The sequence below is a fragment of the Cricetulus griseus genome, chromosome 4 (assembly GCF_003668045.3).
Source record: "Cricetulus griseus strain 17A/GY chromosome 4, alternate assembly CriGri-PICRH-1.0, whole genome shotgun sequence".
In the NCBI taxonomy this organism is placed as follows: Eukaryota; Metazoa; Chordata; class Mammalia; order Rodentia; family Cricetidae; genus Cricetulus; species Cricetulus griseus.
In genome coordinates this window covers 182104790-182122678 of record NC_048597.1, presented here as the reverse complement: position 1 = coordinate 182122678, position 17889 = coordinate 182104790, and the positions used below count along the sequence as shown (strand labels likewise).

General features: G+C 38.1%; 1 protein-coding gene across 5 annotated transcripts in view; it reads right to left on the bottom strand.

The window, feature by feature from the left end:
* Sltm (SAFB like transcription modulator) overlaps window positions 1-17889 on the bottom strand; it is a 47456-nt gene that overhangs the window by 17009 nt on the left and 12558 nt on the right. For 2 of the 5 annotated variants that reach the window (XM_027411224.2, XM_027411225.2), the window contains exons 4-8: window positions 16367-16564; window positions 15504-15551; window positions 4786-4813; window positions 3033-3501; window positions 2342-2391 (exon numbers count right to left, since the gene is read on the bottom strand). In XM_027411224.2, the coding sequence (XP_027267025.1) occupies window positions 2342-2391; window positions 3033-3501; window positions 4786-4813; window positions 15504-15551; window positions 16367-16564 (793 nt within the window). The remainder of the gene's footprint in view (window positions 1-2341; window positions 2392-3032; window positions 3502-4785; window positions 4814-15503; window positions 15552-16366; window positions 16565-17889) is intronic. The other 3 variants (XM_027411227.2, XM_027411229.2, XM_027411231.2) reach the window with 3 other exon arrangements.

The window sequence follows — 17889 nt, the reverse complement described above, 5'->3', positions numbered from 1 at the left end:
TGAACTGGAGTGCCTGGAAGCATTCCTCTGGCAAACAGCAGACCTCTCCAGTTTTGGATATCTGTCATGGACCCTGAATGTCTGAGAAGTGGGAATGAAAGCAGGATGGATCCAGAGTTAGAAACCAATGTTCTAATAATTTGATTTCATTTTCTTTTTTTTCTTTTTTGAGACAGGGGTTCTCTGTGTAGTCCTGGCTGACCTGGAACTCAACACATACAGCCACCTTCGTTTTCTAAAAAAAGGTTAGTAGAAAATGGGAATTATGTAGTTGGATACTTCAGACCTAAATAAGAAACAACCTTCTGAAACAATCATTAGAGGAAGATTAGAAATCTTAAAATAACTTAGATTAGGGAAATGATCACAGCCTGTTTCTGAAGTGCCTCCACACAGACATGGCTTCACGCATGTAAGTATATGAATCACACAAGCTCGTTAGTGTCCACAGTGCTTTCTTCCTTTAGTGCTATGATGCAAAACACTTTTTAAAATGTCATGCCATCACATGTACAAGAAGCAGAAAAGTAAATGTTTCCAAAGTGCTTTAGTCATATAAGACAAATGCCAACCTTTGGAAAGCTGTTTAGTGTGGGCTCTTAGGGAGAAACAATACAAATGACTCAAACTGTAATACCAAAGTTAATGCTCTTCCTATTCTTGAGGGCAGTCATCAAAATGTTTAGTTTATTACATGCAACTCAGAAATTTGTTATCTACAAGTAATTAGCAATAGTTGGGCCTAGGTACTTATCTAATTATAGGAAAAAGTTTTTTTTTTTTTTTGGTTTTTTGGTTTTTTGGTTTTTGAAGACAGGGTTTCTCTGTGTAGCTTTGGAGCCTATCCTGGCACTTGCTCTGGAGACCACACTGGCCTCCAACTCACAGAGATCCGCCTGCCTCTGCCTCCCAAGTGCTGGGAGTAAAGGCGTGCGCCATCATCTCCCAGCCAGGAAAAAGTTTTTAATAAAAGGAAAAAATTACTAAGTCTCCCTATTTATTTATTTATTTATTTATTTATTTATTCATTTATTTGGTTTTTCGAGACAGGGTTTCTCTGTGGCTTTAGAGGCTGTCCTGGAACTAGCTCTTGTAGACAAGGCTGGTCTAGAACTCACAGAGATCCGCCTGCTTCTGCAGTGAGATAAAAATGACCAAACACAACAAACATGATGTATGTTTATTATTTGGGTCCTGGCTCAAGAAGGGGTCAATAATAAAGGGGCAATTGGAACCAACTTAGTAGATTGGGTCATTCTTATCCATTAACCCAAACTATAAAGGACAGGGTCACTGCAATTATAGTTACTGAAGCAAGTCAATAATTACTTCAAACTATTAAACATACCAATGGAACACAAACCAAACCAATGTACCAGGTGGTGGTGGCTCAGACCTTTAATCCCAGCACTCAGGGAGAGGCAGGTGGATCTGTGAATTTGAGGCCAGCCTGGTCTACAGAATGAGTTCCAGGACAGTCAGGGCTGTTACACAGGGAAAGCATCTCAGAAACCCAAGAACAAAACCAAAACAAAACCCATAACAATGCATGAAATCCTTTTGACACTCAGGAGAGTTTGAGGACTTTGTAGCACACAAGGGCAGTGCATGCTCCTTTAGGACCCTTTCTTAGAAAACAAATGCTCTTCAAGCCATCATAGCAAAGGTACAAGATGAAGCCATATTGCTCATGGGCACAAGATAACCAGCTAGCTCCGAATAACAAGAAACAATAAAATAAGCCCCCTAGGGAGTATGGAGGGATATGCTAATAAACATAGAACCATGTACAATTATGCAATACATATACAATGAAAAAAATTAAACTGTTCCTGGAATCTTATAGGAATTGAATATAAAATATATAAGACAACCATCAACACAAAATAAATTAAGAAGTGAACTCTGAAACATTTAAATACAGCACACTTGCTATGTTAACGTAAGTATATCCCAATTTAAAGAATGAAGTACTACCAAACATCAGACTGCCTTTCTTCTAAATAGTAGATTACACAAATATATTTATGATACAAGTTTCATCCTAGACAGAAGAGGGAAATGGATGTGGTCATGTCTGATGTTTCAAACTCACCACTACTAAAACTACTTCTCCAATCTCTCATGCTCATTTGAGTTCACAAAGTAACTAAAGGATAAAGTTTTAATGGTAGGGTTTGCTGTAATTCTTTAATTCCACCAGTTAAAGGTTATCAAAACCTGTATCTTCTCAAGAAAGTTCTGAAGACTAACAGTCAAAGGGGACAAAGACAACTAACACTTTTGGTGAGAAGTGTGTGATATTATCATGGAATAAATAGAAAAAAAAAATAGCCCTTACCTTTGTCATCTTTAGATGATGTCTTGCTGTCTTTAGATTCTTTTGAAGAGCTAAAGAGGCAAATCACCAGAAGAAAATTGAAAACAAAAAACAAAACAAAAACCGAACAGCTTGATATTGACAGCATTGCAAAAACGGGTTCTACTCATACACATGGATAATTCCAAAGGCCTATATTAGGCTACTCGAACAAATGGCTCCCTTAGGATTCTTGCACTGATTTTGCCCAAGATGCCTGAAGATCTAGATTTTCTGACAATTCTATTCAGTGGATATATGGCCATCTTCTCCAGATTTCAGGACTGGGACTTGACTTCATTTTGTGTTCTTAGAACTGATAGTTGCTCATTAACCACCATCACAAGGGTTTTAAAAAATGAAACACAAAAATTGTCAATTTGAAAAAAAAAAACAACAAAAAAACAAAAAACAAAAAATAACCAAAAAAAAACCAAAAAAACAAAAAAACCAAATATATGCTGACAATTCGACAATGCACTCAGTAGGACACACTGCATATCATGAAGATCTTGAATTTTTTTAAGTAACTTATGACGGTCAAAAATATTCTAGGCAGGATCATAAGACACTAATTATTGTACATGGTCTTGAAGCCACCCCCTTAATGTAGCGTGATCTTATTGAATGCTGGAATTTCAGTATCGTAAAGAACTGACATAGAAAAACAAACCTCTTTGCTTGACCAGAGGCCCCTGTAGACGAGGGCCCTTTCTTCAAAGTATCCTTTTCTTTGTCTCCAGATTCTGCTTTCTTAGAACTTTCTCTGGCTTCCTTCTCGACAGGATCACCCTTCACGGAGTCTTCCTTCTTACCATCTTTATGGTTCGGATTCATCTCATAATCCTTGGTTTCCTTCTCCGGGCTCTGTGCAATGGCGTCCTGCCCATCTTTTGGCTTACTTGCTTCAGAATCTGTAATTTTCACATTTTTACCTGTTTCTAGGAGGTCATCACCATCAAAATCCAGAGTGATGGCATCTTCAGCCTGGATTGTGACCGAGATGTTGTCATCCTCAGCTTCTTTCCCAGTCGCATTAGCTTCCATCTCTTCATGAGCTGTGTGATCAGCCTCAGCTAGGCTCCCTTCTGAAGGAAGAGGTTTAGATACTTCTTGTGTGCCATCACCAGAACCTGCTATATCTAAGAGGATTTAACAGGAATAAATATGGCAAAACAAGAAGTTTAAACAATTTCACATTCATAAGCTAGAATAGGACCTAGAAAATATAAAGCCAGTCATTAGCACTGATGGAGGGTTAGGGGGAACACAAGGGATTAACTAACATACACAATCCTTTACCTAAGATCACTTATTCTTCAGGGAAAAAAATGATCTCTACATACAAACATCAAAACAACAACAGTGAGAAAATGGATCCATCCTCAAGATGCGGCCGGTTCTTCATTTCTGCTTATAAGTTAATGGTATTGGAATTGTTATCCTCCGTGGTAGAGTGACAGATGTGCAGGTTTGTTATTCAATGTTCCGCTCATCTTGGGATTTAATCCTTGTGACCTTGGGAGCTCCTTGGTGACTTCTTGGAAGGTCACAGTCTGAGGGCATTAGTCTTCAGATTATTTCCAAGCCCCATCTTTTTCGCTCTTCAATCCCTGGGTAGTCCAGAATCGAATGCAAAACGGCTACGGAAGACTCCGAAGATGCTCCTCCATGACATCTAGGAAAGTGGCTACTTGCTATCTGCGTCCTGTCCAGGTGCTCTGCAATGACTGTTTGCAAAGATATCTTGTATTCCCACAGAGAGAAAGGCCTCAGGTATGTGAGATTTTTCAGTCAGTAGCTTTATTCCATCCTTGCTTCTGGGCTTTTTATTCTGCCTGGCTGAGGAGCCTGCTTCACGTCCTTTCTAGTCCAAGTAGGATAATGTGACTTCTGTCCGAGAATTCAACCTCATAGTGACCACGTGTATTGCTACTATTGTCCCTGTGATTGTATTGGATAAGATAATTCTCCCAAGCCAATACACATGTCAGAAAATCATATTAAAGTTGCTCTAAAGTAGCAAACAAAAGCCAGTTTCCTGGTCATTCACCATTATTAGAATTGGTGCAGAATTCATTGAGTCATAAACTAAGACTCCAATAAGCACGTATGAGTTACTGCAGTGTCAGTCCTAAAGACGGAATCTACTTACCGTATACTAAATGTGATTTTTAAAATTAAACTAAATCTACGGTGAAAAATGGTATCATTCACTACAGTAACTGATATGTACTATTAAGTCAGAACATAGCTTGTATTAAAAAAATCAATTGAAAAATTAAGATGCTAACTTAATTCACTAAATTGATAATTTGAAAATAAACTATTTTAAAATAAGATTTCAAATAAGGAATGTTTATTTTCATATACTTAGCTTTTCTAAATGCCCATAAATTTGAAGCTCTACTTAGCATCAAACATACCTTTCTCATTTTCTTCTTCCTCACCATCCTGAAATTTAAAGAATAATCAAATGTAAAATAAACTCACAGAGAACTACAAATTAATAACATCACAAAATCAGTCAAATTAAAATGGTGGGTAATTTAAAAATATTGATTAGAGATACACATCACAAGCAAATATATTCAGAATTCAGAATCAGAATTCAGATCCATTTAGAACTACAGCACACCCTTCTGCTATATATAATTCTACAAATAGGAGACAAATCTTTCACTAAGGATATCATTTCACTAACCAAAACTAGTTAATATAATCCAAATCGTACTTATACCACAAAGCTGTCAATAAAGAGGCTGACATGATTATTTTATGTTACTCAGTTCACATTTTTTAAGGACCCTTATTTATACTATTTTAGTGGGGAGGGTAATGAGAGTGTCATGGCCCACCATGAGCACATCTGCAAGAGTCAATTTTAATTTTCTTCTTCTACCTTGAGTTCTGGGGATCAAACTCAGGTGATATTAGCTTTGGCAGCAAGCACCTTCACCCATCTGAGTCATCTTACTGGCTTATCAGAGATACTTTTAACAAATCATTTTTCAAAGGAATCAGAAAGTACAATCTGCAATGGACTGAATGCATGATAAAGAAATAAAGAAAACAAACAAAACCCTGATTCCCTTTCTACACACTTCAACACAGGACAGGGATGATTATCAGGAGTCAGTTCCAAATTACTCTATTTTAAAATATCTGTTAAATGAGTTCAAAGCCATCACAAGTATACTAGCAAATGGCCCATTTAAAAATGGTGTTTGTGCTATAGGTAATCAAAGCAAAGAGCACAGCCTTTTATTTTTATTTTTATTTATTTGGTTTTTCGAGACAGGGTTTTTCTGTAGCTTTGGAAGCTGTCCTGGAACTTGCTCTGTAGACCAGGCTGGCCTCAAACTCACAAGAGATCCTCCTGCCTCTGCCTCCCGAGTGCTGGGATTAAAGGCGAGCGCCACCACTGCCCAGCACAAGCACAGCTTTTTAAAAGAAGTGATTTAATTAAAAATATTGGGTATTTCCCAAAATTCACTATGTGCTAACTTTAAAACAGAAATATCTCGATAAGATGATGTTTTTCTTGGAGGAGGAATTTTGTCTTTTTAAGGAAAAATAGCTTATTGAAAGGGCAAGGGGCTTGGCAGTAACTAGATTACTGCTTACAGCCAGGAAAAATCTTTATTTATTAAGAAAACACTGCAAAGAATACTAAGGTAGTTTCTCCAAGATAAACTCTCTCAATCTAAGCCACAAAAAAGTAAGTAAGTGCAAACAGTCTCAAAGGATGTTTCCAGGAGCATGTTGGTCACACAATTCTTAAAATACAAGCTGTGCAGACGGTTCTAGGTAAACTGGGAAAGTTCCCATGAGCAAAGCCTTAAAGCAGGGTTTCTCAAACACCAATGTACAACTGAAGCCTGGAAGCGCTTGTTCAAACAGGCTGGCACCAGTCCCACAGCTTCTGATTCTGCAGGTCTGAAACAGGTCTGAAGGATGTGCACAACTTAACATGTTTCCAGGTGACTTTGATGCTGAAGGTCCAGGAAGGACCTGACCAATTCCTCCTGCCTAGCAGTGAAAGAAGATTTCAAGCAAAACTTTCAATTCAAGTCAAAACTAAAATTTTACCATGGTTAACAAACATAACATTGTGTCTGTGTGTATGCACAAGAGTGCGATAGTACATATGCACAAAGAGGCCAGGTCAGTGACAGGTGTCTTTCCTCTACAGCCCCCCTTCCCCACACCTTTTTTTTTTGATGAGACAGGGTCTCTCACTGAACCTGGAGCTAGCTCACCAGTTAGCTAGATTGGCTGGCCAGAAAGCCCCAAGGATCTGCCTACCCTATCTCATCATCCCCACCTTATCACTCCAGAGTTACAGGTGTGCATCACAATGGGCTTTTACAAGGATGCTGGAGATTTGAACTCGGGACCTCATGCTTGTTAATATAAATCAATGGCAAAACAAATCCTATCGGTCTGTGTACCAATTGCATACTATTGCATACTATGACTTCTTTTTGACTTTGAAGTTTAATTTTTTTTATTGAGAGAGAGAAAGAGAACTTCAGTTGTTCTTGAAGTCCAGAAGAAGGTACCAGATCCCTCAGAGCTACAGTCAGTTATGAGCTCTCCAACACAGATGCCAGGAGCCAAACTCTGGTTCTTTGAAAGAACAGTGTGTACTCTTAACCACTGAGCTACCTGTCTAGTCCCCAAGAATTTAATAAACTTCCACAGAGCAAAGGTTGGCAAGATGATCCAGTGGGTAAAGGCACTTGTTACCAAACCTGACAATCTGAGTTCAACATCTAGGACACACATGTAGAAGGAAAGAACTAAACACAAGTTGTCTTCCGACCTTCACAGATGTGCTATGGCACGAACTCGCCCGCGCGCGCGCACACACACACACACACACACACACACACTTCAAAATTAAAGAAATCACTACCTCTGAGCTTTTAATTACACAACTAATGTGCAGCACTTGAAAAGAAAAGAACAGTGCTTTGGGTAGAGTGGCTGGTGGTGACAGCAAAAACTATTCTTAAATTTTGGATACGTTTTTTTCCCTTTCAAACTCAGGTATGGTTTACTAATTTGTCTTGAAAGGTAAATGACAAGTCATAATGAATTATTTACTTGCAGCCCCAACACTGAACCATTTCCAAGATATCCTAAATGAAACATGATAGGCTAAAGGAAAAGATGTCCAATTAGGCCAGGTGTGGTGAGTGGCAAGGCAGAGGCAGATGGATCTCTGAGTTCAAGGCCAGCCTGGTCAACGGAGCAACTTTCAGCCAGCCAGCGCTACATAGAGAAACCCTATCTCTTTAAAAAAAAAAAAAAAAATCAAATTATTTGCTATTTTTAAAAAAATTATGAAAAAAAGACAGAAAAGTTATTGCTGTAGTTTCCTGCTTATTAGAAATGCTGCTAAACTACTCTGTTTTCCTGAAGTTTTAGATCTCTTTTTTACTGTTTGTATGTGTGTGTGTACATGTGCCAACATGAGCACAGAAAACCTCAGAGACCATCATTAAATCTAGCATTCCAGTCCTTTATAAGAGTGGCACTTGTTTTTTGTTATTGTTATTTTTTGTTTGTTTTGTTTTTTTGTTGTTTTTTGTTTTGTTTTGTTTTGTTTTTTTGAGACAGGATTTCTCTGTGTAGCGCTGGCTGTGCTGAAACTCAATCTGTAGGCCAAGTTGGCTTAGAACTCACAGAGATCCACCTACCTCTGCCTCCTGAATGCTGGGGTTAAAGGCCTGTACCTCCACACCTGGCTTGCAGTACATGCTCATTAACCACTGGGCCTTCTAGCCAGCTCCTTAGACATTTTTCTTAATTCAACATGTCTACTGAAGGAACTCATAAGCCAACTGTCTCCACACAGTGATTAATCTGTTACTGCACATATCCTCCAAAGCCAGAGGGGTCTGACCTAATCTTTAGGAAACAATGCTGGTGACAGTAGAGAGGGCGATTAGTGAATGACCACACATAGAAGTGCACACTCATTCTAACAGTGCTATTAGGGTTAAACCAGGGTCTGCATATGCTTCAAACTCTTCATAATAAAAAGACAAAAAGAAGCACAAAATGCATCAGGAAAATGTCCATACCCATAATTCCTGTGTACAAATATGCAATGTGTTTGAAAATAATCTCCCCACTGAAAACAATCTTTAAATTAGTCACTTTGGGGATTACCTTCAATAAGGGCATTTCATGCATGAAAACAAATCATATTTTCTAGAAAGCAAGTCTCAAGTAGATATCTTATAGTGGGACCTACAACCCCAGTCAAATGTTCAAAGACACAAAGCTCCTCTCTGTCCCCGTACCCGAGGACAGCAGAAAGTGAAATCAAGCCTCACACACACTTTTCAGTCAACCACATTGTATTGCCATCCTTTAGGCTAGTCTGTGAGATACATGTGTCTCTGGTAAATAAAAAGTCCTATATTCAGCCTGACTGAATAAGCCTTCAAAATTACCTTACATCAGTAACTGCCTGATATCTAGCTGACAATGCGCTAAAAAGTGTGGGAAAAACCAACTGGCCCAGCTAAAAACGGGTACAATTTGAGCTTTATGGATAACAGCAATGGGCTACCATTTGTTACATATTTTAAGCCCATAATAAGCACTAAGAAAGCCAGGTGGTAGTGGTATACACATTTAATCTCAGCACTTGGGAGACAGAGGCAGGCAGATCTCTGTGAGTTCGAGTCCAGCCTGGTCTATGGGGCTAGTTCCAGGATAGCCAGGACTGTTACCCAGAGAAACCCTGTCAACAAAAAAGCAAACAAAACAAAACAAAAAAGCACTAAGTATCTGCTGAATAAAAGTCACTGAATAAATACACTGTAAGATATTAAGGTTTCTAAAGGGCTTAAGTTCAATAGAATTTAGAAAACTCTTACCAGTGTGGGGTCACTTACTGAAAAGAATATGATGTAATATAAACAAACAAACAAACGAGGCCCTGAGATGGCTTAGCAGGTAAGGGTACTTGCTGCCAAACCTAATGACCTGAGTTTGATGCCAAAGATTCACATAGTGGAAGGAGAGAAGTCACTCCCACAAGTTATCCTCTGATCTCTACACACACACACACACACTCTCTCTCTCTCTCTCTCTCTCTCTCTCTCTCTCTCTCTCTCTAATAAATAGATGTGATTAATTTTTGATGTTATGTACTTTTTAAAGAATATGAGACTAAGCTTGAGACGTAATTAGTCAATCTTTGCCCTTAAAACTATTTTGTGATATCATCCATCTAGACTTTATTCTGTAGACTCACATGTGATATAAAATGTATCAAGGATTGCCAGGCAGTGGTGGCACACGACTTTAATCCCAGCACTCTTTGAGGCAGAGACAGGTGGATATCTGTGAGTTCGAGGCCATCCTGGTCTACAGAGCGAGTGCCAGGATAGCTAGGACTGTTACACAGAGAAACCCTATCTCAAAAAACAAACGTATCAAGGATAAATAAAAGTAGTAAGTATAAAAAGAACTCTATGAACAGTGAGAAAGCACTAGATTGAAGAGGCATTAACTTTTTGAAAAGAGCAGATGCTTTGAGAAGTATATAGATCTTATTGTCCCCCCAACCCCCCAAAAAACATAAAGTCCCTCAGATTAGAGAAGTGTTGTGCATATAGGTAAGCAGATAAAGGAGCAGACATGGCATAATATTAGGGTACTACATGGGCTCTTTCTGTTGTTCTCTTTTAAGATTTATTATTTCTATTTTATAGGTACAAGTGTTTTGCCTACATGTGTGTAAGTACACTGCATGTGTGCCTGGTACCTACAGAGAACACAAGAGGGCACTAGAACCCCTGGAACTGGAGTTACAGATGGTTCTGAGCTACCATGTAGTTGTTGGGAACCAGACCCAGCTCTGCTGCAAAAAAAAGTCTCTCTAGCCCTCTTTTGTTTTTCAGGCAGCATCTCACTATGTAGCTCTGGCTGACCTGGCACTTGCTATATAGACCTGGTTGGTCTCAAACTTATCAAGATCCTCTTGTGTCTGCATCCCAAGTGCTGGGATTAAAGCTGTGTACCACCAAACCCAGCTACTAAAGAGATTCTTGACACCAGAGGAAATGTTTAAGACTTAAAACCCTAACAAGAACATTCTAGAAAAGAAATGTTCAGAAAATTCTAAAGTAAATGACATTTTCAAATTAGTCAAACAATACTCCAAAGAAATACTAATTGCACATGTTCATGCTAGCTCCTAGAATAATACACCATTCCACAAGGAGGGGTTTGTTTTTTTAAAGTATGGTGCTGGGGTCAAATCCAACACTTTGTACATAGTGGGCAAGCATTCTACCAACTGAACTACATCCCCAGCCATGATTTTTAATGTTCAAACTGATTTATTCGAAATCACAGTGCTATAATTAAGTAGAACAGAACAAGAAAAAAATGTTCATCCTGGGATTTAACTTCAAAAGTTAAGGACTGGGTTTACATGGTTAACACTAGAGTTACTACCCTCCCACAAACATCATTCTTTTATTTTATGAAGAAATAGATTATGACAAGGATTTTTTAAAATGTGCTTTATGTATACAGGTGTTTTATCTGAATGTATGTCTGCACACCAGGAGAAGGCCTCAGTTTCTATGGGACTATACTTAAACTGCAATTATAGAAGATTTTAGTGGCCATGTGAGTGTTGGGAATTGAACTCAAGGCCTCTTGAAGAGCAGTCAGTGCTACACAACTGCTGAGACATCTCTCCAAGCCATGGAAGGGATTTTTAAAAAATTATTAATAAGGGAATGGCAGGGAACTACACAGATACTTTTTTGAATATCTCATTTCATACCTTTGATGTAAAATGTATTTTAAGTATGTATAGGATTAGACTAAAATAACTATAGAATCCAAAAAAAGTTAGATTAAGTTTTTTAAGTTAATAATTAAAAATAGATGAAACAAATCAACTGAAATATGTATCAGTTAGTGCTCTACTCCTTGGGGGCAGAACTGATATGCAATACAGAAACATGTTCATCCTTAGTGAGGATATGCTATAACTAACCGGGGAGTTTTTAAGTCATTTTCAGTAATGGCCTTGGTGGTGATGGTGTATCCCTTTAAGGCTACTGTACCTAAGAATATGAGCTAAAGGAAATGAGTAACTTCAAAAAATCCCTATAAACTATTTACAGAAAAAGGCCTAGAAACAATGAACAACTCGAAAGCAGTGAACACCCATTACCCCTGACTGCTGTCCTGACACAGCATTTACCACTAACACGAAGCAATGGCTACATGTAGGTCTAGCAGAAAGAATCTAGAACACCTTTATACACACCAAAAATAAAGATAGCTAAAATTGTTCACTAACAGAAAGTGAGAATATTTTCAAATTCAAGGATAACAACAGACTGGCATACATTAACTATATTAAAGCCATGATCCTGAAATAAAAAGACAGAAAGCAACGAATTCAAAAACTCATTAGTACTGTTGAAAGTGCTGATAAACTAGCTCATTATTTCAGAAATTTGGTGAATAAAAAGGAGAAAAAATCAAATACATATCCTGGTTTTCCTTTATAAATGATACTACTTGATAACCAAACAGAATATAAAGGGTTAGTTTTTCTAGAAATATTCCAGTTAATACTGCGACCACTTTGAAATGCATCACCAATGACAGGTTCCATACAAAAAGACACAACCAGCATGGGGTGGCAATTCTACCTATGAAGCATTATTTCTCATGCTGTCCTTGAGTCGGATGGTAGGCCTAGCAGTCTAACATTAACTTACCAATTTCAAGTAACTATGTAAACAGGAATATATTCAAAGACACAGGGAAATGTAACCAGCAAAATCTAGATCCCAGCACTTGGGAAGCAGAGGCAGATGGATCTCTGTGAGTTTAAGGCCAGGTCTATAGAGCAAGTTCCAGAACAGCCAGGGCTATACAGAGAAAGCCTGTCTTGGAAAAAATAGAAAAAAAAAAATCTAGATTTTAGAGGCTCTAATGAAGGGCTTGGGAAACTTATTTTTATTGAAATATAGCCAGGCCCATTCATTTTTACATTATCTGTAACTGTCTTCACACTACTGTGGCACAGCTGAGAGGTTGTGACATAGACCATACAACCCACAAAAGCTAAAATATTTACTATTGGACCCTTTAAAGAAGACTTTGAAGCCCTTGCTCTACAAGATAATCAACTAAGTTTTTCAACAACTAAAACAAGGAGATGCTAAGTCACAGAGCAAGACTACAGATTAAAAGGGCCTTAAGAGACAAGTCAATCAATCACAGTGGATAGGTCTGGATTCAAACAAGACCTGTAAGGAAAAAAATATCTATAGCTGAATAAATATTTGAATATTAACTTCATTATTTAATGATATCATTTTTATGTTGGGGATTTCTTTTAAAGCTACATATTGAACTTGGTCATGGAAAATGGATTTGATTTTAAACTGCAGAAAGTACAATGTAAATGGAAGCAGAGGAAGATTGAAGAAGCTGAAAATAGCTCAAGCTGGGTAATAGTTACACCCTCTCTACCCCTAGTGCATAATAAAAGTATCCTTAAGATACTTTACTTCCACCTGTTAAACATGTTATAAAGTAACCTGTGGTGTAAACAGGGTTCCTAAATGGAACACTCCCATGCAGCTCACAACCTGTGTAACCTGGAAGCATTCCAGCAGTGGAACATGTTTAGAAACATGATATCACAGGGGAATCTTCATAAATTCATGTCTCCAGGTGTTTTGCCATATATTATTTACAAAAAGGAAAATAAAGAAATAAAGAACATTATTTTCTTTCTTACATTTTTTTTTTTTTTTGAGATAGGGTTTCTCTACATAGCCAAAGATGTTCTGGAACTGGCTCTGTAAAGCAGGCTGTCCTAGAACTCAGAGATCTACCTGCCTCTGCCTCCCAAGTGCTGGGACTAAATGTGTGTGCCACCACCACATGTCTATATTTTCTTCTTGTGGATTATTAGACAGGGTCTAGTTATGCAGCTCAGCCTGGCCTTGAACTTGCAATCCTGCTGCCTGTGATGCACCTGTTTTACCTTCCAAGTTCCAAGTTAGAAGCTGCACCACACACAATTCTCAGCTGTAAGATTTTATTTAAAATCTTTTTTGACACAGTATGTCTCATATCTTGATCTCTGAAATAACTTCTTTCATTATCAGGAAAAGTTCATTTATTCTATCCCATAAAAATTGCTTAAACTTAAAAAAGATAAAAGTATCCTTAAGATACTTTACTTCCACCTGTTAAACATGTTATAAAGTAACCTGTGGTGTAAACAGGGTTCCTAAATGGAACACTCCCAAGCAGCTCACAACCTGTGTAACCTGGAAGCATTCCAGCAGTGGAACTCAAAAAGCTAGTTGCCAAAAATACAGAGCTCAATTCCAGTTTTCTGAAAATTAGTAATCTAGAAAAGCACTCCCCGGAAGCCGGGCAGTAGAAGCCTGTAATTTAATGCCAGCACTCGGAAGGCAGTGGCAAGAGATCTCTGTAAGTTCAAGGCCAGCCTGATCTACAGAACGAGTTCCAGGACAGGCTCCAGGTTTTCAAGAAACCCTGTCTTGAAAAAAGAAAGAAAGAAAGAAAGGAAGGAAGGAAGGAAGGAAGGAAGGAAGGAAGGAAGGAAGGGAAGGAAGGAAAGAAAGAATTACCCCCCCCCACGAGAAGATGGATCTCCCTAGTCCATCATGAAGAAATGAATGTACATAGACAAAAGAGAAACAGGCCTACTGCTTCTCCTGGTCCAAATGACCCCGTTACTAAGTATTAAAACACTGTTTCCAGAAATGCCAGTTCTCACCCACTGAGATAAACAGGGAGCCAAGGCTCATCTCACTACAAAAATCTGTGAGTACCACCATGGCAAAGGCAAGATAGTCACAGAAAAAGCACACAGGCAGGGACAGCCAGCTACACAGTCTTTTTTTTTTTTTTTTTTTTAAGATTTATTTTATGTGTATGGGTGTTTTGCCTGCATTTATGTCTGTGTACCATGTGCCTGCCTGTTGCCAAGTAAAGGCCAGAAGAGGGTGTCAAATCCCTAGGACTGGAGAGATAGATGGTGTCAAATCCCCTAGGATTGGAGAGATAGATGGCTTTGAGCACTATGTGCATGCTGGGATCCAAACCTGGCTCCTCTGCAAACAGCAAATGCTTTTAAGCAGGTAGCCATCTCTCTAGCCCCAGCTCTGCAGTCTGCACATGCACTCCTGTAACTTCTCTTCTAGTGGACACTACTGAATCAACAGACCCCATCACCATTTTTCCTAAACCTAACAATCTAGTCGGAGGCTGGAAAGATGGCTCAGAGGTTAAGAGCACTGACTGCTCTTCCAGAGGTCCTGAGTTCAATTCCCAGCAACCACATGGTGGCTCACAACCATCTGTAATGAGATCTGGTGCCCTCTTCTGATGTGTAGATATACATGGAAGCAGAATGTTTGTATACATAATAAATAAAATCTTAAAAAAAAAAAATCCAGTAAATGGTGAGTGGTAAGGTATCTCTATTTGAAAGCATGTCATTTTAAGAATTAATATACAACAGGTCTTGTGAGTAGATGAAAAGAGAAGGACAGTTTTTAATACTGAAGAAACCAGGTTATAAATGTTGTTTATAACACTAGGATATGTTCAAATGTACACTATGCAGAACATGGATCAAAACAAGTTTCACCACATTCACGTGCGGCTATTTTCCACATTCTACAACAATGTCAAGAACATGAGATTTTTCCCACTGTCATCAAAGTTCATCCTAGCAATGTTAAACTAATTAAAAAAATTAAATAAAGCACTGAAAAGGATATCACACTTTAAAATATTTTATACCAAATGGAAAAAGTCAAGATTATAGACTTCTCAAAAGTCTGTTTTTTGAGACGTCTCCATTGTTTTACACTAAGGTAGAACTAACTCCAAAAAAATAACGGAACTTCGACTCCTAATTACCTTTGTGACCAGAACCTTCAGCTGCCAACAGTTTATTATATATCACATTCAAAGCTCAGGGTTAAATTTAAAGCAGTTTTATGAATTAAAGAATTACAAAGTAAAAATAAGATTGCTTTTCCAAGCCCTTCCACCCACAATGTCATACTCACAAGACTAAATGCAAACTTACTTGGGCTGTTAGAAAGGTGTCATCTTCACCTTCTTGAGCTTCAATTTCCTAAGTAAAAGGTATACAACAGCTTTGCTTTACAAAACATCTGGGAACATTGTGAATGCTTTGACGCTAAGCCTGGTTATCATTTGCCTCATGCTCTGATAACTATGGGCACCAAACCAAGAATTCAGACTGCACTCTTTATAACAACATAAAAGTATCAGTCATGTTACTACATAATTAGAAAAGCCTGGAGCCCCTCATTTAGCAGGCAAGGCAGGAGTCAAGCGCTTTAGGAACACTGACAGTCCTCACTCCCTAGAATTCAATGGTTTCCCTAAGACCTAACAGGCTTCAAAGTAGGACAAAGGGTCTATTTTAAAGGAAAGATCTGAAAATTGCTTTACAATTCAACTTTAAGTTTCTTACCCTTAATAACAGATGAAGAAATGTAACTTTTTATCCTACTAAAGCAGCAAATGGGGGTGGGGTGGAAGGACCTACCACAAATTAATTCTGGCAAGGTCTGAGTGAAATAGGCACTTGTTCCTACTGGCATAGAAAAAAACCCCAATCTTAAATATTCATGGTTGTAAAGAGGCTATTAGACACACAGAAAGTAGCCTAATTTCGAAGTCATGGCATGTCATATAAAAAGCAAAATATAGAATCAACAGCAAGTTATGGCATGAAAATAACTATGTAAGAATGTATGTAAAATACACAAAGACTTTAATTTAAAAGCCTTAATGATAAAATTCTGGGTAATTTTATAAATAAACTTCTTTGAAGTTCTAAGACCTCCAAATCAAACAAACAAAAAAATCTATTGGTAAATCTTAAATTTGTGTCATGTTTTAACAAAACTGGCTAAAGACCTGACTTTCGATGTCCTCTTTTTCTCTATCTTCTATTGCTTCTGTCTCTATTAATTCATGAGTTTTCTTGTTTTCTTCTGCAGAAAGCAACTCCTGGGACTGCACAATGTCTTCTTCATTTTCACCAAATTCTTCCAAGTCCTTTAGCTCGTCATTTCCATCTTGTTCATGTGTCTCTTGATTCTCCAATTCACAGTCCTTTTAATGGTAAGAAAATTTGGTACAACTAGAGGCAAAGTGGTGTGGGTTATCCACCAAACACTTTCGGAAATTTACAACTCTACATGTGGTAGATTTGATTATATTTTATGATATTCCCTGAGTTAAAGTCCAAGCATTTTTACCTGTCACATAAACTATCTTTTAAGCATGTAGTCAATACCAAAACCAATGAGCCATGATTGAATCTCAAATTTCACACTGAAATACAAGCTGAATTGCTAGAGAGATACTTTAAGCTCAATTATTTAAGAGTTTCCAAGCCATAGTCTAAGAGCTGTCCTGAAGGCATAACTTCTAAGAAATGAACTGATTCTCCATTCTCCATGTGCCAGTCTGATTTAACATCAAAGACCCTGGAAGTCATATGCATATTTAAACAAAAGTTTACTTCTAGTTAATAGTGAACTCCCAATTGTTGCATCAGTCTACTCTTGAAAAGTATGCAGATTATTCACTTAAAATTACTTATTTTTTTTTAAATCGCTCACTGCCAATTTAAATATGAAGGGGACACAGGTTGGGATTAGCTCTGTACACGGTCTAAGTCCCCTTCAAAATACACAGATATGGTATTTTGGTGGGAGGAAGGGCTGACAGCCAAGGAAGCACCTTCCTTATTCTTGCAGCAAATCAAGATTTAAGAAATTGTTTCTAGGCTGGGCAGTGGTGACACACGCCTTTAATCCAAGCACTCAGGAGGCAAAGGCAGGCAGATCTCTATCAGTTTGAGGCCAGCCTGGTCTACAGAGTGAGTTCCAGGACTGGCTCCAAAGCCAGAGAAACCCTGTCTCAAAAATAAAAATATAAAAACAAACAAACAAAAAAGTTGTTTCTAGGCTAAAGAGGAAAAACCAGTCTACTTGTCATTTGTAGCTGAATTCAGAAAAGGGAAAATGTCTAGTCAAGGATGGCAGCGAGTGACTGCAGAGTGGGCAATGGCGTGACTGACACCATCACAATGTGACTAGGGAGCAGTGGAAGCAGTTAACAGTGTAGGTAATTTATGATGGCAGAAGCAGAGGGAGGCACTGAAGCAACTACGCCCATTCTGAAGCAAACCTGAACTTCACTGACCCACAGAAACAACTGCTATACTGCCCAAGTATCTGGGAAGTAAGTGCCATCTACCCACCACTATTCTAAAAATTTCCAAAATTACCAATTCTAGAAGCAAGAAAAGAAATTCACTTATTTTTTCAAATACATCACATATACTTTCAAAGTGAAGAAAAAATATCAAGAACTAAAGGTATATTCACACAGTTTTCTCAAAATCTCTTTGGTTCTTCTAGACATCACCA